The sequence below is a fragment of the Podarcis pityusensis genome (assembly GCF_964106645.2).
Source record: "Podarcis pityusensis genome assembly, chromosome: 14".
Classification (NCBI taxonomy): Eukaryota; Metazoa; Chordata; class Lepidosauria; order Squamata; family Lacertidae; genus Podarcis; species Podarcis pityusensis.
This window is the reverse complement of record NC_138039.1, coordinates 25,653,187-25,676,838: the sequence shown is the minus strand read 5'-3', so window position 1 is coordinate 25,676,838 and position 23,652 is coordinate 25,653,187. Positions and strand designations below refer to the sequence as shown.

Genomic DNA, 23,652 nt, shown 5'->3' with positions numbered 1-23,652 from the left:
CTAGGTAGCTCAAGGCCAGTCCCTCACACAGTAATGCAGGGCTTTATATACTTGGAGGAAGGGCACATTACGGGTGTGTGAAGCACAGGGAATTTCCAGCCCATCCCAGTGCTGCTTTCAGGTAGAGCCGTCATTGGAAAAGTTCACACCTCCTGACTCAGACTCCTGGCACCCTTCTCCCCACCTCTTTCTCCTTTCATCATGGCAAAACAGGGAAGGTGTACACACTTATAGTCTGCTCACTCAGCAAAAGAACCAGACCAACTTTCTGCTACAGCTCTGGCAGCCATGGTGACAATCCTTCTGCTCTTTTTGAATCGTTAGGCCAGTCTTGAGGCTGGCCTGCAAACATGAGGCTGTTCCCTCCAGAAAGCGAAGAACCAAGATTATTTTTGAGCAGGAGGCTCCTCTTGGAATGAACCTGCTGGATCTAGTCCACTATCCTGTTATCACAGTGATCAACCACTGTGAAGCTCACAAGCAGAATATCAGTGCAACAGGTGCACCATCTTCCCACTTACGCTCCTCAGCAACTGCCTCCAATACTGGCTATGGGCCTCATAGCTATCTACAGTCTCCTCCTCCTCCTCCTCCATAAATCTGTCTAATCCTCTTTCAAAGCCATCATCTTGCAGGAGTGTGCACTGTGTTAGGAAGCACTTCCTTTTCTCTATCCCGAATCTTCCAGCATGCAGCTTCCTTGATGACCCTTCTGAATTCTAGCATTATGAGGGAGAAAGAAACTCTATCCACTTTCTCCACAAACACAGAGTTCTTTCCAATTTGTTTCCCCTGCTCTCATAGCAGATGTGAAGTCTGCACCCAAACTTAAAGAGAAAGCAATTGTAGACATCTGATTGAAGACTATGTTTCATGGCATGCAATCCGGAATTCCTGAAGGCGTACTAGTTTAAAAAAGAAAAGAGCAAGCAACCCAAAGTCTGTGGCCATCATAGGAAGGCGACTGCAACTCAGACCTTTTGGCCCCTACCTTCCCCTGGTTTTCTAAAGTGAAAAGCAGATGGGTTCCCTGGTGGAGTCTTGCTTTCCTCCCTGTGAGAAGAGCCACAAAAACACATTTCCTCTGAAACAGCAGCAGGAAGTAAAGGAGCCAACACAAGTGGACCACTAGGCAGTCTAGGGGCCTACGGCTACCCAGCAACAGGGTCAAGGCAGCAACTACAAACACAAAACAAGATGCACCAGTGGGAGAGGCCAGAGGGAGGACAGGCAGGTGGGTGAAGTCCTAGTGCTCACCATGGCATTCACACTTAATCTGAGTCATTCATATCGTAATCCGTCTCTTCGTCTTCACTCTGAGTTTCATGAAGCAAGTGCAAAGAGCAGGAAGGAAAGGAAAAGAAAAGAGTGCAAGGTGAGTAAAGTATAAACGTCCCCAGGCTGCCTGAGAGAGGATTCAAGGCTTCTGCTTGGTGATCTTTGGACAACTGGCCCATTCACTTCAACAGCTGCCCTACACAAGGAGATTGAGGAAAGAGATCCGGAAAAGTCTGGCCTGGATTTGTCTTAGCAAGAGACTTCTGTCCAAGCCAGCCCCTGAATTGTGAAGGGTGACCCAGAAGAGTCTTCTGCGAGTTGATCACAGAAGCAATCCAACAGTGCAGCCAGCCAGTCAACCGCTGGAAGAGCAGCTACAGCGCAAGGAAAAAGCCACCACAGTGTGAAGAGGGCGAACCACCACTGAAAACAGCTGTCAAGCTGCCAAGCAGCAGCAAAACACCCATATCCAGTGTCAAGGACCCTCTGGCAAAGCAAGGGACATGGCACACGGGGCTGCAATAGGTGGGTGTGTTGAAAATGGAGTGCCTCACCTTGCACTAGAGTAAGTCACTGGTTACCATCCCATAGGTTTCACATCCAGAAGAGGCAAATAGTTTATGGTCAAATCCCACCTTTTGGTGGCTAAACATTACTAGCCTGGAAACACTGGAAATTGAACTTTCGTCCACAGACCAAAAACAGTATTTCTAATTTATGTGCTTTCATGTGAAAGCAGTTTAGTAACTTTCTGGGTGTCTGGCTCAGATGCTGTAATTCCATATTCCCTCTTCCTTTTGTCTAACTTCCCCCAACCAACTTTTTTTGGTTAATCAAGATTTAATTGGGCATGGGAGCCCGAGTTGTTTTTTTGTTGATATATTTAAAAGCAAACTCTTAAGGATGTGCATAAGAGCCACCTCTCTCTTCAAAAGAACTCAGAGAGATGCCTGTCCCTTTGCCCTGTGTCCCAGCCACCATCACCCCACCCCCATACAACCTTTCCTGATAAACATCCAAACAGTTTCTTAGCTGGTTAGCAGCTGCTCTGCAGGGTGTGAGCTGGAGAGCACTCATGCCTGCAAGGACACCTGGATTCCACCTCGTGTGCCAGAGGTCTTGTTGAACTATGACTGGCCATTAGTGAAGATGCAAGAAGCTGGGCTTTCTCGTGTCTGTGGGCTCTGCCTTGCACCTTTACTAATTCACCCAACTCCAACATCATCTTCCTCCTTCTCAACAGGCACAAATCCCAGCATGGCCACTTCTCTCTAGCATGCAAATGCCACACAATGCAAGAGTGCCAGATGAACACAAAAGACCTTGCCTTCTATCTGTGCCCTCTTCATTAATTCAGGAGTTCATGCAAGGATCTTGAAGTTTAGATCTTTCTGAACATAACTATAGCATCTGGCACATCATTTGCACCTTCAGAAACAATCACTCTACAATCTCGCTGTCTGTTTACAAAGCCGAAGGCCAAGGGAAAGCATAAGGTAGAGAGTGAAATAGGACAGTGATACAGAAATCGCACATTTGCTTCCAAGCTGCCTGGCACACTGTTTGCCAGCTTCTTGGACAACAGCAGCAGCAGCTTCATTTAAAAAGGTGCAGATGGATGGAAGATGAAGGGCCCAGCGCAAGGGGCAGGGCAGAGAGGATCTCCCAGGGAGGGAGGCTGGGGGAAGAGGAGGAAGCTCCCAGGTGGGAGGGTTCACCCGTCTGTGTGTGGAATAAAGGTTAAGATATAATTATGATAGAGAAGCTTGTGTTTTTTTCTTCTTCTCTTCATTTTCTACTTCTTTATTGTCTTCTTTTGTGTGCCTATTTATCTTCTTTGGATTAGTTTGGCTTTCATTGTATTTTATGTTGAAAACTCAATGAAAAATGTGCAGAGAGGGCTGGCATTGACTTATGCCCATGGCACGACTGTGTTAATTAACAGTTATGCAAGCATGGTGTATGACACCAGAACCTTGGTTCATCTCAGTCGACTGTAGCCTGGCATAGGCCTGATGCATCTTGGGACATATGCCCCTTTGCCTTTCTCTCCCCCATCCCCCGGAATTCTGACCCTTTTGTCTCTACTGAATGCCACATGACATGAACACAGACATCCTGATTTTAACCGCAGCAGAGCAGCCAGACAATAACATTGGCAACCAAGGGCAGGGCCTCTAATTATAGTCCTGTCAGCAGAGTGCTTTCTCAGGCCAGAGGGAAATTTCTCGCCATGATTTATGGAAAAGCTAGGAGTAGATCAAGGGACTGTTTAACTCAGAGGAGCTGACAGCCGGAATTGGGTTCCACGTCGGCCCCAGGACAGGAGATATTAGCCACACACCGGACTCTCACTACTTTCTCGAAAGTAAGAACATCATTGACATTATTGATCAAGTTTCACTAAAAGTGTATTTCAGTAGCAAGGCTTTGAATTGTGTAGGTGGGGGGAATTCCTCAGAGCTCCACTTTGCCTCTTTCACCCTGCACTCATAAGGAAAGCTTTTGCTGGATTTAAGGCCATGAAACTTTGGGTACCTCAAGTTGGAAACTAGAAAGAAAGAGAACCCTGAAGTCATGGGATACCCTACCTTTCCTTCTCCCAATACAGGGCATCTTAAATTCTCCAGCTTCGAGTTATGGGTGTGTTAGAATCAAAAGCACCTGCCAGTCTATATACCATATTGACCCAAATATAAGCTGCACCTTTAAAATTGGAGGGGGGAAAAGAAAATATACTTGAATATAAGCCGCTCCCATCCTCGCTGCTTCTGGTTGCATACTGGGAAGGGGGAGCTGTGCTGTATTGCCGGCGGCCTTTCCCCTTCCTTGTTCTCTCCCTTCCTGGTCTTGAGGGAGAAGATAGGGAACTACATGCAGGGCGGGCACTACTTTGCCGCATTCCTGCCGCTGTTTGCCCCGCACTCCTGGCTGCATACCATAAGGTCGCGAATATAAGCCACACTTTTCACGGTCGGAATTTGGGGGGAAAGTGTGGCTTATATTCAAGGCCAACAAGGCATGCCTGTGTTGGCATACATAAATTAGCCTTGACACTGAAATGTGATTTATATGCCTTTATTTTTTGGTTGCAATAAATGAAGGTTTCCGCGTTGGTGGGTGCGTCTGTGTTTTTTGGGTTGCACCCAGATGCAGGCACACCTAGAATAGCACCTATCATTTTCCAGAAAAAAGGTTTAGCTGCTCTTTGGGAGTTGGGTGTTTGAGGATTAGACATCCATAACCATTAGAGATTCTTTTTGCATGGGGCAGGGTATCTTCATACAGTTGAGTTTAACAGCATTGAAATGGACAGAAGCCTAAAATGGCTTATGAAGGCACCTCAGTGCTTTATCACACCCAAGGCTGGTTTACTGTTGCTCCTGCATAAGAGGTGTGATGTTGGAGCCTCCTTTTTCGACAACTGCTCAGTGTGCTCATGTGTGTCTTGTGCTTGGACACCTGAGAAAGGGTGGGCAGAGGATACCCAAGCAAGCTCCTTTCTTAGTAGCAACTGGCAAACAACCTTTGATGGCAGAGGAAGGCAGCAGCTGGGCCTTGCTCCACCCTGAAGATGACTCACCTTTGCCTTTTCGCTGGGCTCACTGGCCGTGCCATAAGGGGTGTTGTGCAGCTCCTTGGAAACAACACAAAGGAATTCGGCCTGGTCTTCATTCCCATAGTTATAGGAAGATCCAATGCTGACTAGCTGGAGGTGGGAAAGAGAGACAACTGAGGGGGGCTGTTCTTGTGCTTCAGACAGAACTTAATAAGGGATTACAACCAAAGCTCTGACTGTCAACATTCTGGGCTATTAAATAAAGGTGGAGCTCTCTCCTTCCTGTTCCCACAAGGGGCATCTAACATTAAGAGTGGCCCCTGTCCCTTCCTATAATTCATGCTCAGGCAGGAGAGTGTGGCATTATGCAGATAGGAGGCGTCAGTGTTTCACATGGAGTGTAAGCAATCCTGACCACACAGAGCACTGACTGTGTAAACACACAGCTGTGAAACTCCTAGAATGTTGCACAGAAGGAAGACTGCAGGCCTAGAGCCATCCACAATGGATGTACAAAATACAGGCCCAGAGACATAGTTGTGGGGATTCCACACTCTTCTTTGCTCTTGGAGAGCTAGTGCCTGTTGAGGGACAGTTCTGAGCCAAAAAGATTTTGCTTGATTCCTCCTGCTCTCCAAATCTCCATTAACTGAGAATCTTCCACCACAGAGAGCTGTGGTGCTTGTACAAACAAATACCAGTGATCTGATCAGTACTGCAATACTGATGGCAGGGTCTGAAGCACTGGCACTGACATGGCATCTTGGTGGACAAACATAACTACATGGCTACAGTTTAGAGCCTAGTTACAAGAATTTCTAATTTTTAGCTGTTTTTTGTGTGTAACAGTGTTCATACCACCACCAGAGTTAATCCCAGAGGACTATGTTTCCAAGAGCTCTCTACATAAAAAGTGGAGCAAATGGATCTTTGCCTTGAAATGGCCACATGGCACAGTGCTGGAGGAATGAAGTGCTTCGTGCCTGCTGTGTGATTTCCCATGGAAATGCCAAGAAGGTGCAACTCAGGCTGAGAGTATAAGCTGCAAATCAAGCATCTCCTAAGGCACAAGCTCAGTGGCACATCCAAAGGCTTATTCCCAGTAGGGAAATAATGATATTGTCCTTCTCTACAGAGTTACTTTAAGAAACAACTAGAGTTAATATGTGACGCACTTTGAGCAACCAGGCAAACTGCTGTAAAAGTACAAACATTTGTCTGAGTTTCCTGACCATTCCAGGACCCAAGCCCACAACACCCACAATTATTCCAACCCTCACACTCCTCTCGCCTGCTTTTTTGTTTGTTTGTATGGTCCTTGAAAGATTGAAGTGTTTGCTTCCCGTTCTCTTACCTGCTCAAATTTCCAGCCATCAGACATGGTGGAGACCATCTGAGTCAACTCCTCTTCCTGGCACTGCAGCACCCTGTAAACGTGCTTGACTGGCACCTTTGGTGAAAAACACAGAGAGACAGCTGAAAGATGAAGCAGGCCAAGAATGGCCACTGGTTTCAACCATCATGTCTTCCAAATGAGTCCCTTCTCCGTTACCACTGAGCTCCAGAGTGCAAAAAAGCCACTTGCCTCAGCCTCTGCTGAGATCTCTCTGCTGCCCTCCTCCCTTTTGGCATTGCCACAAGCACAAACATTTCACTCACGGAAGGAAAAATGGCATCTGATACCACCAGAAGCCACTTCTCATAATTCCCTCAGTTTGGGCACCAAACACAGCCACACATTATGAAATGAAGTCAAGCCAAGGCTACCTCAAAAACAAATCAAATTTAAAAAAAACTAGCAGGTCCTACCTGTGAGATTTTGCTGTCTCGTTCCCTTATTTTGTCCTTTACAAGTTTGATTAAGGATGTGATGTTGTAGAATTCAGCTTCTTCAAGCACACCTGATTGGAGGGGAACACAAAGTCAAAAGAGGGCCTCATAAAACTCCAGCTACATGTGAGAAAGTCTGTGTCACAAACAGGCCCTGAGAGGCACTGCGTGGCCAAGCGGCAGACTGTCCCTCTGAACTGTTGCCCTGGTCAGGATAAGGCAAGGCCTCTGCTCCAAGACCAAAGCAGAAAGAGAAAGCCCAGGAGCAAGGAGAGTGTTCCAGGTAGGTCATGCACCAGCCAACAACCTCCCCAAAACAGTGACCTCACAGCACTTCAGGTGCCAAATCCTGGTTTCTAAAGGATCATTCAGGTCTCAAGATCTGAAGGCCAGTGCAAGTTGCACAGCAATGCTACAAACTAGCCCAGCCCAAACAGGCCGCCCTGCTTTGCATATGTGAAACCAATTACACCCAAAGTGATTTTTCACAGCTATGATCAAGCATTAAAGCAGTTTTCCTAAACAGCAAAACATACCTTCCTCTGCGAGGTCTTTATTGATAACCAGTTTCCCGTGTCGGAGATAATTCAACACCGGTCCAAAGTAGGTTGGATCTCTGTCTATTAAGTAGGCACCTGTTTCATCCTAATTAAAATATGTATGTTACTTATTTATATAGAAATTGTCTTATCACACTTAAGCCATCCTATTCCCAGATCAGCCAACTAAATTAAAATACCGGATTAAATTAGTGTGAGACCCCACAGAGATCCTGACATTCCAACCCTGACATGCCCTCATCCATGTCAGAAGCTTCCACCATGGATTCAATGCACTGCATTAATGAATAATCAGAGCTTCAGTATGGAGGTCTTAATTGTGAAACAGAGATACTACTCAGCTAGTTTCTAATCTCTAATCAATTACTGCAAGGGATTGTGAAAATTAATAATTTGGCTCAAATGACAATCAATATTAATGTGGGGTAAGAAAAGCTTAATAACGTTTATGCAAATGAGAACAATCCATTTTATTCAACCAGTAGTTATGGTCTTTATACTAAATAATAAACCTAAAATTGCAACCAAAGCAATAAAGCCCTCAAATCTCCGGGTTAGATCCAGGCTTAGAAATGTAATGAATGGTTCCTACAGTTTATAAAATGTGCTCTGACTGAGTTGAGGTATCCACTACAGGAAGAGGGCTTTCTCCAATTCTCCCTGCAGACCCCAGTAATCTCCCCTACCCAAAGGTTCTGGTGGGTCCCTCAACCATCTGGAGCAGATTTTTGGAAGGCAAAAGGAACCGAACAGGAAATCAGCAAAAATCTCATCCTCCTGTCAAGAAGAGGGGCTGTTTAATAAAACATCAAAGGGGCTTAAAAGGTATTTTGTTACACACCTGTACAGAAATATGATTTTGCAGAAGGTTGCCAGAGCCCTCTGAATTCACATTATTTTTATGAGCTGAACACAAAAATTCACCATCCAGTCAAGTCTCACAGCATTTTCCTGAACGACAATTTTGTTATTGTGCTTTCTCATAGGGGTGGTTCCAATTATTAAATTTGCCCTGATGTTATTTGTTTTTATGGCATTGGCTTTAATATTTGCAATTTATAATATTTAGAGGGGGAAAATGAGTTGGGAGGGACACATGGCAGAGGTGTATAAAATTATGCATGGTGTACAGAAACCTCTCCCTCCCTCAAGACTCAGGGCCACACAACAGGTTGAACTTTTGAAGATTTAGAACAGACAAAATGAAGGACTTTTCATTCATTTTTCCTTGATATAGAAATATGGATGTTGTGACAATAAAAGTGTCAATAAAATGTTGTGAATAAAAGTGAAAATGCAAAACCAAAACTAAAATAAAGGAAATCACAAGAACTGAATTTCCACTAAGATTTTTTAAAAAGAAAAAAGGAAGGACTTCTTCACACAGCACATAGTTAAACTACAGAATTTACTCCTGCAAGAAGTAGTGATGACCACCAACTTGAACGGCTTTTAAAAAGGACTGGACACATTCATGGAAGATATGGCAACCAATGGCTACTAGCCACAATGGCTATGCTCCACCTCCACTGTCAGAGGTGCTATGTCTCTGAAGCTCAGTTGGAGGGAAGCCCAAAAGGGAGAGTGCTGCTGCTGCTGCTGCTGCTGTGTTCAGGTCGTGTTTGTGGCCTATTCATTTGAGCACCTGGTGAGCCCAGGGTGCTGGACCAGATGGGCTCTTTTTATGTATTGTATGCTACTGCTTCTACGGAAACCACATTGGGAGTTTTTACTCTGAAAGGAGGCATCCAACAATAAATAAATATGGTGGCAGAATGCACTACAAAGATCATGGATCCAGTGTTTTGTGACACTGCAAAAACCTAGATTCTAGGCATGGATCCTTTTGATTCTTAGAAAGAAGGTCACAAAAATCTACCAGCTATTCACAACCTGCATCCATCCCCACTGATTGCATTGAAAACATAATAGTCACTATCTTTCGGTTCTACAGGGGCCAGAATGGTAGTTCTCACGAAAAAAAGCTCAGCATTTTTTAAATAGAGAAACTCAAAATCCACTGCATAATCACATTCCACATCTAATACCATGACAGTTAACTGATGTCGGATTTTAAATTTTTATGGTTTTGATTGTATAGTTTTATGCATTATTGTAAAGTACTCTGATTTTTTTCCCTATGAAATAGTGGTATATAAGTATTTTTAATAAATGCCCATAGGAATACAGAGAAAGATCAGACGACATTTTTACATGAAAATGCCCCAAATTCACTGTCAAAAGACAATGAACATTATAAAATTGTAAAACTAATACTACGTGATGCTTGTGGTGCAAAAAAACTGGGAATGAAGAAGCACTGATCTCTATACATCTTTTTTTTTTTACAAATAGAACCCTTCACCACCTTTGTCTTATCATTATTGTTCACACCTCTGGTTACTCACCACAAAAATCAGCTTCTTGTTGCTGTACACAGCCCATTTCTGATGGCCAGATCCTGATGGATCCATGTAATGATTAAATGGAAATTCCAGTCCCACTCTGGACATTCATGGATTACCAATTCAGTGTCTGTTCTGGTACTTCCAGGACATAACATACAATAGTCGTAGCATGATGCTACAAGGTCTCTTGCATTCTTGTTGCAAACTTCAGGCCAATAAATTTTTTGGTGCTCTCAGTCCATGCTGTGAAGATCCACACTGAAGGATCCAGGTCCTGTTGCATTGATTGGTATCTTACAATAAATATACAGCCTACTTGTTGATGGATAGGCTTTGAGGATGCAAATTATCTCTCTAAGTATGAAACAACTGCATTGCAAAATTCACAATTCTGGTGAGTCTTTGCACCACTAGCAAAAACATGAAACCTGGAAATGGCTTTTCTTGGATCTGAATGAGTTTTACCATGGGTCTAATTTTTGGCACCATGATGAACTGTGATTTTTATGGAGCAGCCCATGGACAAAGATATAAGCATTGGTTTGATAGTGGATCTGAGGCACCTTCATGTAAAAACCATGGATCCATGAGAATCTATCCAGCTCTTTCCCCCACTTCATTACAGGCTTGCCACAGTTCTAAAGTTAGAAAGCAGAGTTTGGCACAGAGATGTACAATGTGCAGTCCAGCAGCACTGGATTTTGCTGACCCCATGATTTAAGAGCACAATCAAGAGAACAGATCTATTCTTATCAGAAAACAAATCTGAGTAGACTGTAATCTTGCACTGCTGAGCTTACTCAACTGACCTAATAAATATTTGCTCCATAAGGATCTGATTACTATTATGCTTGTAGTAGTGTGGCTAGAATTAGCCAAGCAATGGAAAAGACTACAGTGGGGGGAAAACTGTGGAAATAGCTTATCTGAGAAACTGACATTATAGGGTTATACTGACATGACAAATTGTTTTTTGCTTGGCAGTACTTATGCCAATAGGAGCAACCTGAAAGGTGGACCCTCTCCCCCTCCTACAATTGTCTCATGAGCAAATATGGCAAGACCTACTGGGAGACAGCTGTTTTGACAGTCTGATTTTCTTAGTGTATGCCCACTGTTTATGAAAGTAGCTACTCTATTTTTTCAATGAATATTTTAAAAGTTAAGTAAGAACCAGCATCGACAAACAACATGATCTAGGCAAGTTCAGACTTGCACTCTGAGGCAATACACAAGGGGGGTTATCAGGAACTAAAGGGCAAGGAGAGGCAGCTCACTTGAGTCATTAAAAGCAAGCTTAAGTTATATGCCAACTGAGTCTTTCAGGACTGGAGTGCAATCTGACCACTGCCAAGGCACACTTAACAATTAACTAAGCAGCCAGGGGCACTATGAAGACTGTAAGCTTTTATGGACTAGCATCTACCTCATCAGATACAGTGCATGCCATTGCTACATAGGTGTAGAGAAAGAAATACAAACAGTGAGATCATATGGAAATGAAATGCAAAAAGAGGTGTCACATTTGCGTTAAAGCTTAAAACCCAAGAGTTTCACAACCCCTTTGAAGTTTCCTTATTCAAATCCAGGAACAACCAACATGGTGCCTCCCAGTTGTTGCTGAACTACAACTCCCACCTTTCCCTGACCATTTGTCATGCTGGCTGGCGCTGAAGCATGTCACAGTCCAACATAAGGAGGACACCAAGTTAGCTATTTGTGAGTTAGTCTGTTGGGAGAAGACTTTCTGCATGTTGCCTTCATCTACGAGTCCAACCAGAAGAGAGAATAACAACTTTACTCCAGAGAAAAGTAGCCAACTCCTAGGGGCGAAGGTCTCCTTCAGCCTCCCCAATAAAATATATTTGGGGGGGGGCTAAAGTTGATGGGCATTGCCATTCAAATGGTGTGTTACACTGCATCATTTGATCAATTATGTGGACTGGAGCTTACCTGCCCCCCCCCCCCAATATTTGATTCAAGTTGGCATCCTGGCCCCAGAGAAGAGGAACCTGTCTGGTGAAGAGAAGTCAAGGCCTGGAGATGCCCAGAGCCCAGGTATGCAGAGTCTAGACCAGCCTTTGCTAATCTGGTCCTCTGCAGATGTTGTTGGTCTCCAACCCCCATTAGCTCCTGCTGCCAGCCATGGATGTTGGAAGTCAAAGTCCACCAGCATTTGGAGAATCATAGATTCCCCCCTGGGTAAAACAAGAGAACCTTCAATCTACTAAAAGAAGCCCGGAGACAAAGCTGTTTTGAACAAGCCTTTTAGAGTGACTCTCAAGAAATACAGTCTCTTTCCCAAAGCTGATTTTCCAGATCAGCAGTAAGTTGGATCAGATAACCCATGATGGCCCTTCTAGATTTACAAGTGAAATAATACTACCATGTCTTGTTACTTCTGTTCTGCCTAAGAAATCTGTCTTTTGTCTAGGGTGTTAGAAACATTAGTGTTACAAGTCAGGCTTTATTTTCTCAAATCATGAGGACATAATCCCAGGTGGGTCACCTGGTTCATGTAGCCCCTAGGATAGACCCGTTTGGCCTGCATCTCCAAGCTGGAACCGAGACCAGCCAGCTGGCCACATGGCCACAGCAACTATATTTGGGTTTGATTTCCCCTCATAAAACCTTGCTTTGTGTTAATATCTTGCTTGCTAGAGAGTTCTGATAAACTGAAAACTTCACACATTTTTAAGACTTGTGGGCTTTGATGGGGCCCAGCGCTTCAGTACTGGAGTCTCTCACTTGCGGAATGCCTAGGGACCAGCAGCATGCACATTGAGGCCCAGGTGGGCTTTGAACAGGCATAGGAAGGGTTTCTTTTATAGAAAGGGGGCTACGGCTGGTGCTCCACTTCAGGCAGCAAGATGCTTTGAGCTGGCACTGAGATCTCCCTTCAACCCCGTCGCTCCACACCCTCTGCTCAAGACAGTATGGATCCCTCGTGAACTCGCAGTGCAACCCTATGCATGTTTCCTCGGAAGCAAGTCCTACTGTGCTTAATGCATACTAATTATACATGCTCAACACTTAAAGTTGCCTGCCTAGATGCGGGAGATGGGTAACCGACCAGAAAAGAGCGAGAACCTGACGGTGGGCGCCTCTTTCACGGTAACGACGGCGCCGTGACACAGGTGGCCTGAGCGGCTCTTTCTCACGCAGAGGCCCGGCACTCCAGGAGGAACCGGGGCAGCAAAGCGGGGGCCCTCCAGCCTAGTGCCCGCGGTGGGGCGGCCAAGCTATGGGGTCCTCGCCCGGCCTGTCCCCTGAGCACCTGCAGAATGCGGCGGCGGCGCCCCCTCACCTTATCGGAGTCGAGGTCCGGGTCGGCCTGGCAGAGGCGGAAAAGGAAGCTTTTGGGGTCCCTGCAGAGCGTCTGCCGGGTGGTGAGGAAGCAGGTGCCGCCCACGTTCAGCCGGACCCATTTCCCGGGCACGCCGCCCGCGACGGGAGGGGCCGGGGGAGCGAGGCAGCCCCCGCACGACGACGAGGACGACGACGAAGGCGAGGAGAAGGACGACGACGACGAACTGGAGCTGCTGCTGCAGCGCCGGCAGGAGGCGGAGGGAGCCCCGGACAGGCCAAGCCCTGCCGCCGGCACCACCGGCAGCTCGCAGGAGCCCTCCGCCGCCATCCTGGCTGCGCGCCGGAAGGTCCGCTCTCGAAAGGCTTCCCCTCCGGGCCGCTGTCCCAGCAGGCTCTCCGAGAGCGCATGTGCGGCGGCGGCGATGTGGCTCCGCCCCCCTGCCGTCCGGAAGTGAGGGAGGAGAGCGGCCCCTCCCCTTCTACGGGCTTCTTCTGCTTGCTGGGTGCGCCAGCGGGATGAGGGGCGGAGGCGCAGATTAACTCTTTGCCTGCCGGCCGCTTTTATCATCTAACCTCCGCCTCGCCTGGTCTCTTCTTCCGCGCCGATGGAGGGCGGGTGGGGGGGGGGAGCTCTATGTCTGCTAGGAGACCGTTCGCGCAGGAAGCGCTGTGCTCTCCCTGCCTGAGTTTGCGGGCGAAGCGGGGGGCATGTCAATACCCAATCTATGCCCACATTTATTTAGTTAAATTGAATTTCTGTACCGCCCTTCATTTTAGGCTTACAGGGCAGTTTATAGCACAAAAGCACGTAACATAGCAGTAAACAAAAAACAATACCCCCCCCCCCATTTTTTTTTAAAAACCTTGGATCAATCAGCCAAAGGCCTGGGAGAAGAGGAATGTTTTTTGCCTGGCACCTACTAATTTGTAATTGTTATTTACTGAAGTTTTCACCCTGGTCCAGCAGGGGGATACTGTAGATATTTTTCACTCAGGTCCACATATGCAAATAAGGGATTGAAAGTGACATTCAGTGATTGGATAGTTACAGAAAGTAGTTACTGTTGCCTTGCTCTATATAAGCAGGCTGGCTGAACCCTTCAGTTCTGTTCTGGCCTGTGAATAAACAAGAGCTGTTTGAAGAATCGCTGTGTCGTTCAAATCGCTGATATGTTCACCCACAACTTAACAGTACTGAAGGCACAAAACATAAAGGAGGAGCCTCTGCAGAAAAGGCCTGTTCTCATGTTGCCACCTTCTGGGCCTCTCACAAAGGAGGCACACGAAGGGCCTCAGTTCATATCAGAAGTTCATACCCTTGAGGTCCTGAGTAGTTTTTAAGGCTTTATAGGTCAAAACCAGCACTTTGAATTGGGCCTGGAAACTTACTGGTAGTTGGGAAAGGATCAGTGTTATATGCTCAAAGCATATTGTCCTGGTGAACAACCAGACTCCTGAATTCTGTGCCCACTGACATTTTCAAACCATCTTCAGAGGCAGCCCTGCCTATAACACATTGCAGTAATCTAACCTAGAGGTTACCAGAGCATAATCAACTGAAGTTAGGCTATTCCTGTCCAAACAGGGGTGCAGCTGGGCCACCAGTCTAAGCTGATGGTTAGAGCATGGTGCTAATAATGCCAAGGTCCTGGGTTTGATCCTCATATGGGACACCTACATATTCCAGCATTGCAGGGGCTTGGACTAGATTGCCCTCAGGGTCCCTTCCAACTCTACAATTCTATAATTCTAAGGCACTCTGTGCAACCGAGACCACTTGAGCCTCAAGTGACAGCAATGGATCTAGAAGTACCCTCAAGCTGTGCATCAGCTCCTTTAGAGGGAGTTAAAACTCCCTCAAGAGCAGGCAACCTCCCATCCATCTGATCTAGGGAACTGCCCACTAACAGTGCCTCATTCTTATCAGGATTAAGCTTCAGTTTGTTGGCTCTCATCCAGGCCATTACGAAGGCATGACAACAATCCAGCACATCCACTGCCTCACCTGCAGATGTAAAGGAGTAGAGCTGTGTGTCATCCACATATTGATGAGCATACTACGAAACTCCAGATAACCCCTCAGCTGCTTCATGTAGCATGGGGGATAAAATCGATCCCTGAGGAACGCCGCACTGAAGGCTCCACAGAGCCGAAGAGCACTCCCCAAGCATCACCTCTGGAAATGATCATGCAGAAAGTGGTGCCAACCACCACTAACTTGGGCAGCCACTCCAGAAGGATACCATGGCTGATAGCATTGAAAGCTGCTGACAGGTCGAGAAGAGGCATATTTCCTCTCTCTTCTGACAGAGATCATCATACAGGGCCACTAAAGCAGTTTTTGTGCCAAAGTTGGGCCTAAACCCCAAAAGAAATGGATCACATTCACATTGCCTGGACTGGCTCGGGGCTTCACGGTTAGCAGAATAACACATGGCAGGAGTTTTGCTGCCAGGGTGGGTGGAAATGTCCTCTGCTGGGGGGATATAGCACTGGCTGCATCCTCATGAATACACTGATTTGATGTTGGCCATTATAGCCCTCATTTCTTTGAAAGGATAGCCTTAAACCTAAAAAGCAGCTTTTAAAATACCTTTGTGGGGGGGAGTAATGTTTGACACTGCAAGCCTTACTCTAACGCAGCATAATGGGGCCTGTGTGTTCTTTTCCCACTCAGGACCCAGCAGCCACTTCTGGGCCACAATATGACAATACATGGCTGTAATGAGTATGGGTTGCTCGTGCGTAAGTTGCCGCCTCTCCTGGCTATGTTGCCTTGTTAAACCTTTATGTCTGGACAGCCCTTCACTTCGTGGCTGCCTCAGTCGCTAGCAGAATCTGTCAGTGGGCGTTTCTTAAACCTTTTCCAACATAAAAGTTGTTTGACGCCAAGTCTCCTCCTACTCTCCCTGCGCGGAAGCCTTCTGCGCAGGGAGGGCGTGGGTAGCGGAGGACCCGTGCTCTCCCCGCTGGTGGCCGGTGAAGAGTCCTGGAGCCCTCTCACCGATTCCCCCATCTGCCCCCCTTTATCCCTGGTGTTGCGCTGATTTGCTTCCCCATCTGCTGAGCTGCCTCTCTCCCTGCTGGGCCCTTCTCCAGCATCATTTGAGAGCCTTCCCTCCGCCTCTAGCTCCGATGTCAGTTCCCTGACAATGGCCCTCACACAAAAAAGGGGCTGGGAACTGGAGACTGGCCTGCTTCCACCTACCCAGCTCCTGGAAAATAAGTGAATGATGCAAGCCAATGTGGATTGTGGGACATGGAGAGAGAGAGAGAGAGAGAGTCTCCCAATCCATTGCCAGATTGATACAGGAAGACATGGAGGATCCACCAGTATTTTGCTTTAAAGATGGATCAACATTTTTCTTCAGCAGTTTCCATACTGGCAATATGTAATGCAGATAGGGGAATTCAGAAGTTTTGAACCATGGAATATGCAATGTTTACTTATCTAAACCTAAATTTGCTTTGCTATTTTGGGAACGTGAATGAAGCGCAGATATGTTTTATTCAAACATGCAATACAAATGCTGTGTGTTAGAGATGAAACTGCAAGCTGCTGCATCTTAAGTTATACAACTCTTAGGTTTTCCACTTAGAAAGAAATGAGGAAATAAAAAAGTTGAAACTTGAAACAATCACCATAATAAACAGGAGGGTTTTATTATCTGGGATTAGAAACAGTATGCAGACATAAGCATCATCATGCAGCAACAGAAGGAACTCAATTTTTAAGAGGAAAAAGCTCAGAAATAAATACCCCTATAATGTAACTATGAAGTAGCAATAAAACTGGATATTGTTACAACTTTTACTATTGGAGAGTTCAGCTTGATCACCACTTAAAAGTATGTGCACTCCTATGTACACTTACCTGGGAGTAGGTCCCATAGACTCAGTGGGATTTGCTTCTAAGTACCATGCATACCAAAAGGTTGCAATTGCTTATAATAATTGTAGAAAAGAATTAGCTATCCCAAGCTAATTTATATCACTACCCCATGAAATAATTCATCACTGAATATACTAACCTAGGTCTCATGTTTATTTCTATAACCAGAATTAATTCCTGAAAAACCCAGAGCTTCCCATTTGGAACTTTCACTTTGAGCTTCATGGACTTCAGAAACAAGTTTGCATAAACTGAAACAAGCTTTTCACACATTAGTTCGCTCCTTAACTGATGGGAAGCTTCCAAACAATTCTAGTTCTTTCACAATGCAGAAGATGGGTGAATCTGAGGCAAGTGAGAAGCAGAGTCAGAGGCTGGGTTTGGGGCACAAAAGGTTTGTGCCAGCATTTTACGAGTTAGCAGACCCAGCTTGTCTTCCTGGACCAAATACCTGATGGTGTTGTCTATGTGGTAATTCGAACAGAACTTTTCCAAAACACTCAGCCTTATGTGTGGTTTATTTATATACACTTGATTGTAAAAACAACAACCACAACCACCCCTCAAAGCAGTTTAGTAATCCAGTCAAATGCAGCAGCAAAATGCTACCTGCCTCCCAAGGTCTAATATTTGCAGCAGTGTGAACTGTGACAAACACGGCTTTTAAGACTATTGCACTTGTCCTGAAAGTGGCTGAAGAGAGATGATTTACTTGAGAGCAAGAGTATGGAGAGTGCTGTTAACTAGATACCTCAACCCTAGTCCAGACTTGAATTATATTGTCACCTATTCTAAAGGTGTCCACTCAGCCACCTGAACCAGCATTTCCGTTCTCTTGCCTTTCGAAGCTTCAGACCTGCTGTGAAAGTGAGATGACTGGATCTCTTTCCCCTTCTCTGCTCCTCCTGTCTGTTCCCCCTTGGTCCAAACTGACTCTTCCCCTTTAGTGCTATTGTTCTTATGGTCCTCCCCCTGGCTCTTCTCAAGGCTCGGAGAGACTGCTTGTCAGGAAGAGATGGGACACCATTTTTAATGGGGCAGAGATGCTTCCTCTTAATCCAAGTAAATAGCAGGATGCAGCCAGCAAATTTAGGCAAGCCAAACAGAAAAATGTGTCCTCTGGTGCAGTCGCAGAGCAGTTCTGCCAACATAATAGTGTCGCTGGACATTTCTTACTAGAAAGACTCCTTGAATCATTAGAGAGATGAATTGTGCAGAACAATTATCATCCATGGGAGAAGTCAAATCTGCGTGTGTCATCATTTTCCAGAGAGGAGCTTCCCAGCACCTCTCCTGAGACAATCTAACACAGTTGTGGGGGATGCTAAGTTGCCGCTTGGTTTCACCCAATGGGATTCAGTTTTACCAAGGGGTGGGGGGAAGGAAGAAAAACAACCAGCATGATTGACAGCTGTTGGAGGGGGATTCTCACTGCCAAAAGCACTTCTACTTGGCTCCACTACTTCTGGTGGCTTGTTAAGAGTCATGGTTGCATTGCCTGGCTACAGGAAAATAATAAATCCATGTTCCATGTGATGGCTATTGCAGACAGTGTGCATGTATGAACAAACAAACATGTGGGTGTGTCAAAGCTTTACAGGAAAAATGGTCCAACTTGTAGACAGAACTAGAGATAACAGTAGACCAGCCTCATCTGCTCCAGAAGTGCTATTCACCTTGTGCTGGTGGAACTTTGAAAAGAGCGGATTCTCTTCTTTCCAGCAACAACCAGACAGTCTCCACTTCCAAGTCTACTCCTGACTTTAAGGGCAAGAGAAACCCTCACCTTCAAAATGGAACCTAAATCTGACACCTCTTGCTCAGCACTAGTGAAATATTCTCTCTTACGGTACAAGTGAAAAGTGAACAGAAGTGGTACCAGTACTTTTGGGGGGTGAGGAAGAGAACTGGTGTCTGGGCAAGAACCTGTTCCCCTCCCTGCAAAAAAGCTTAGGCTACCCAGATATCAGAGCACACCATAGAAAAAGGATGCTTGCAGTGAGAAAGCAATATCTTTGCTATGTTACAAGAAATGTTTGACCATAACAGTTTAATAGGAAAAGGACAAAAGAACGATATGAAACATTTGATAGATATGACTCAAGTACCATACACTTCCCCTCCTTTGTATCAACATTTTTACATAAACACAACAATTAGTCTGATTAGTGGAGGGGCTTAAATATATTTAAATCATGTAAAATATTTTCAAAGTTGCTAAAAGGTCTGACGCTTTGCCATTGAACAAGACAGGAATATATTTGTACACCTCATTATACAAAGAGACAACAAATCAAGTCATCAGTTGTACAACCGCGCTTCTCTCCCCAGGCACAACAGGCCAGCCCCCTGCAGTGCTCCACCCTGGAAAGAACCAGCTTGCTCCCCCTCCCCCTCTTCGGAAAAGGTGAAGAGTCTATTTACTACATCAATACAGCTTGGTACTAACTAGGCAACCTCTCAGTTAGTATTAGTTAAAAGCATGCTGGTAACTTTAATGCTCCTTAGTTCAACATGTAAATGCATCAAATTAAAATTCCATGTTTAAAATTGTATGAAATTTGATTTCCAGGATTAAGTGCCACATTCAAATTTTCCCTCTCTTACCACCTGTGCCGGAGTGTATCTATCTGCAAAACATGCAATTAGAAGTACCATCCATGGAGAATCCTGCAACTGGACACGGCCTGAAGGGTTCGGCAAGGGCCTCCATCCGCTTGCAGCAGCGGTTACAAGTGCTGGATACCAACTAGAGACCAACTAGAAGGGAGGAAGTGGCAGCAGAAACAATGGTGGCCTCTCACACGGAGATGTTTCAAAGCTCCCTGACGAAACACAGTTGCATGATAAAATCGGAAAGTCACAGTAATAATCCCGCCCCACATGATCTGGGCTGTGCGCGTGGCTTGGCTTAACTCATCTACACTGAAGTCAGCAGTTTGCAGCAGAAGCCAAGGGAGTCTCTCACGGCAGCAAAGAGAGCTGTGCAAGTGTGTGTGTGTTTGGAAGCCTCAACAGAAGCACAAAAGCAAGCAAAGCGACCCTGAATTCCATTGGTTGGGCTTTTCCTTAGAGAAGGAACTAGTTTTGGCCCTGGAGATGGATGTAGGCTGGGCTGGGAGGAGTCCTCAGGCTGGGAGCATGTGGCGCTCTAGCAGCAAGGAGGGAGGCAGGGCACTGGGGGTGGGGGCAGTCTCATTTCGCAGTGTTCTGGTGGTATATGTGTCGCCAAACCTCGTGTATCTTTTTGCACCATTTATGAGCGTTCCCACTTGGGTCCATCAGGTAGTATGTCCTGTTAGGCTACAAGTAAACAAAGGTTTAGTGCCTACTCATTCCTGCAGCAAGAACCTAACTAAGCTGACCAAGGCCAGCAGGCAATGCATGGGCTTGGGCCTCCCCTCCCTCCCCTGGGGATGAAGGCTGCACACAGCACTTTGTACATCAGAAGTCTCCCACTGTAAAAACCAGACAACGGGCAGGAGCTATTAAAAGGCAGGGGTGGCTGTGTGAGCCAACTCTGGCCTGAGAAAGAACAAGAGTCATCAGTGTGTGGAGCTGTGTCACTGGGGAGCTGCTACTTCAGGAAGTTCTAGATCCATTTTTCAAAAAAGGGGAAGGATCCCACAGCCAATTAACACCTCCAGACCTTCCTCAACACCTCCAGCACCTCCCAGTAAGCACTGGCAGCTGAATGGGCCCTGCTAATACCACACCTGCAAGAGCCCACAGAACAGGACCGGTGAAGTCAGAACTTGTCAGCAGGAAGGGGTCACTTACTGTGTGAACAAAGAAGGTCTTGAAGTTCTTGGCTTCCGGCCGGAGTTCCAGCGACCAAGGGATTTCTCCTTTCAGAATTTTGTTGACAGGGTCCACATAGTACAAGTGTGGCCCTTCAGTGAGCAGCAGCTGACGCCTGCGAGCAAAGAGCCCCTGCAGAGGAGGACACAACACTTAGAGTTAGCCAGCGCTGCAGGCCAGCAGCTTCAAAGAAAGGGTCAAGAAAGGCAGGATTCTAGCACCATCACAGGATACTGCTTAGGACTCAACGCTCTTGTTATAGAGCACAAAGGGATCATCACAACATCTTCTGAGAAGCTAGTTTCCTCTGCCTCTCCACCTTTACCACATGCAGCACAACCAGCTCACAGGACGAGCAAGGGGAAGTACCTATTATATTTTTTGCCTTTCCTGCAACAGTCTCCAAACCAAATTTTGGACAAATGATGAAAGGTCTTCAAAGCTCAAACTCTCTTCTAGGCAACACTCTCATTCCCTATGACAGCAGGGGAACTGTCATCATGGGAGTGGGACCTCCCTGAAGACCCCATCCAACACTCTCTCTGCCTCTTTTGCCGTTTCCAGGTCTGGGAACCAACTTGTTCCTGGAGCTCACTGTACTCTAGATACACCCACAACTTCTGCCCAGTGGGGAGATAGTCAAATATATGGCAGGCTCTGCAAAACACTAGAAGGCCTCTCTCCCTCCCCGCTGGTTTTCATTTAATTTTTTAGTTACCTAATTACCAACCACCTGGTACACATGGAAGAGCATACAAATAAAATTATGAAATGTGCAGGTCAAGGAGAACAAACAGGGTTACACTCCCCACCACAAACTACTACATTTAGATAATCTGCTTTTGGTTTCTCTTAGCATATGTTTCTTTCTCCTCCACTACTCTGCAGGTTTTTTTATTTCATATCCCCAAGTACTTTAGACTCACAAGTACAATCATTTAGAGAATGAATCCGAGGCACAGGATAAGGTGACTTACCTTCCGTTTGTCAACTGGACCCATTTTCAGTATTAGATTATTTTCTACAAACTGGTGCCTGAGAAGAAAACATCACCTTGTGTTATTTCCATCAATCCATCATTCATTGCCAAGCCATCCACTTACAGGCTTTTAGAGACAGAGTGTCAGTGAGAGGAGGAAAAGTAGCCAGCAGGCAGATGGGCGCTCCCTGCTAAGGGCATTGTGCTCAGCATGCAGAGGAAAAAGGTCTCTAGCAGCACTTTTATGGGACTGTCAGCTCTGGGTGAGATCCCATGGCAGAAATTGGCTGCATTTCTAAGCTCTGGCCAATTCAAATGGCCCTTTTCCCCTCTTTTCTAAAGCCCAAGATTCTGCCACCCTCCATTGTTAGTGAGGTGCAAGAGTGATGAAGCTGAACTTTATTTGTGGAGTAAGACGTCACTCAAGAGAGGGGGAGGGAGGGGGAGAGAAAGCAAGTGCAAGCACATGCGCGCACACACATTTGCATAAGCCACTCTATGGGGGAAAAACCCCACACCCCGCAGTGCTTACCAGGGATTTCCACCAGCCTGCTTTGCCAAGAGTAACCTTTTCTCCTTTTCAGAGAACTGGAGGTCCAGCTCAAAGGAATTGCTGTCGAGGTTGTGAATGTATTGCTCTATGTTGTTGCTGCTGCCTGAGGTTTGTGGGGTGGACGTCTCCGGGGAAGACAAGGACTGAGAAGAGGCAGAGCCAGACACTTGCAGGCAGCCAAACTGACTCAGGAGATTGTCATACTATCAAAACAAGAAAGACAGTTTTCAGAATAAATGGGGGGAAAGTATGTGGCATCTTACCCTTTTCTTCTGACCAATATTTCTGCCAACATAATATCCAAGTTGTCTTCAAGAGTGAATCCAGTAACATTAATGGGCCTAAATTTGATGTGCCAATGAATGTGACTAACAATGGATATAACCAATGTTATATTATTTATTTATTATTCTGCATGCTCTCTTTAAATGCTACTAGTACATGTGTTTACGCTGTATAAACACTGTAAGCCCATACTTGAGGAAAGCAACACATTTCATCTGTAAGAAAACAAACAGCTTCCAATATACGACTATATTTCCCCCCCCCAAAAAAATAAGTTAACTTTTTTTGGGGGGGGGGGGTCCTTATACACAGAATGTTGCAATTATTTATTTATTAATTTAGGCTTTAAAATCGTCTTATACATGAGGGCGTCTTATACATGGAAAAATATGGTAACTGTGTGGCCATCTTTTATTTTACTCAGTACATCACTTTTGCTATCAAGGCAAAATCCCACTCATTTTCTGGCCACTTCTGCTGTTAGTGATATTCTCCATTTCTTTGCTTAAAAACATTCTTGCTTCAATTCACAAATGGGACTAATTCCTTATGCTCTGTCTCATGAGGCTTCAACACAATTTAGTAAGGACAGGACCTAGAGAGGTTTCATAATCTATAGACTGTAAAATGCTTGATCTGCTTCCACTTTTTAATAGTAGCATTAATAATAATCACCTCCCTTCTCCTGTTGACACTTCCAGCATATGTTTGTACTGGAATTTTTCTATTTTCTTTTCCAGTTATCCTTAAGAAAATCAGTAGGCTTCCCAAGATTTTCACCGGAATGATTTTACCTATATTCTGCAGCTATTTAACTAAATTTTATGGGTGATTGGCAAGTCATAAGAGGCCAATTTAAATCAAGAGGCTCCAGTAGAATGATTTCAATGGGTCTACTATTGAGTATGACACTGAGACACTGGATATCACTCTGCATCGTAATAAAGGGTTGTTTTACCTAATTTCTCCAAATCAGCTAATTTCCTCAGAGCAATCCTTACCCAAGCTGGGTAAGGCACAGTAGAGTGTGATGGGCAGCATTGCACATGTCAACTAGGACACATGTGGGGACAAGCAAACCCTTGCTCCACCCTACAATCCACCCTGAGACTGCTGACAGCAGTGGAGCCAGTTCAGTCCTCCCTCTCCAGAATACCCCATTTGGCAGGCAGCATGAGAAATTCAGTGGTGCTGGAGG

General features: G+C 45.6%; 1 protein-coding gene across 3 annotated transcripts in view; it reads right to left on the bottom strand.

Annotated features, from left to right (window-relative positions):
- Window positions 1–23,652, bottom strand: part of PDPK1 (3-phosphoinositide dependent protein kinase 1) — a 42,999-nt gene that overhangs the window by 7,105 nt on the left and 12,242 nt on the right. The window contains exons 11-17 of one of the 3 annotated variants that reach the window (XM_080980175.1): window positions 22,149–22,372; window positions 21,615–21,672; window positions 20,617–20,769; window positions 7,204–7,312; window positions 6,647–6,738; window positions 6,192–6,287; window positions 4,862–4,987 (exon numbers count right to left, since the gene is read on the bottom strand). In XM_080980175.1, coding sequence (XP_080836301.1) covers window positions 4,862–4,987; window positions 6,192–6,287; window positions 6,647–6,738; window positions 7,204–7,312; window positions 20,617–20,769; window positions 21,615–21,672; window positions 22,149–22,372 — 858 coding nt within the window. Of the gene's footprint in view, window positions 1–4,861; window positions 4,988–6,191; window positions 6,288–6,646; window positions 6,739–7,203; window positions 7,313–12,942; window positions 13,305–18,869; window positions 20,140–20,616; window positions 20,770–21,614; window positions 21,673–22,148; window positions 22,373–23,652 lie in introns of those variants that run through there. The other 2 variants (XM_080980174.1, XM_080980173.1) reach the window with 2 other exon arrangements.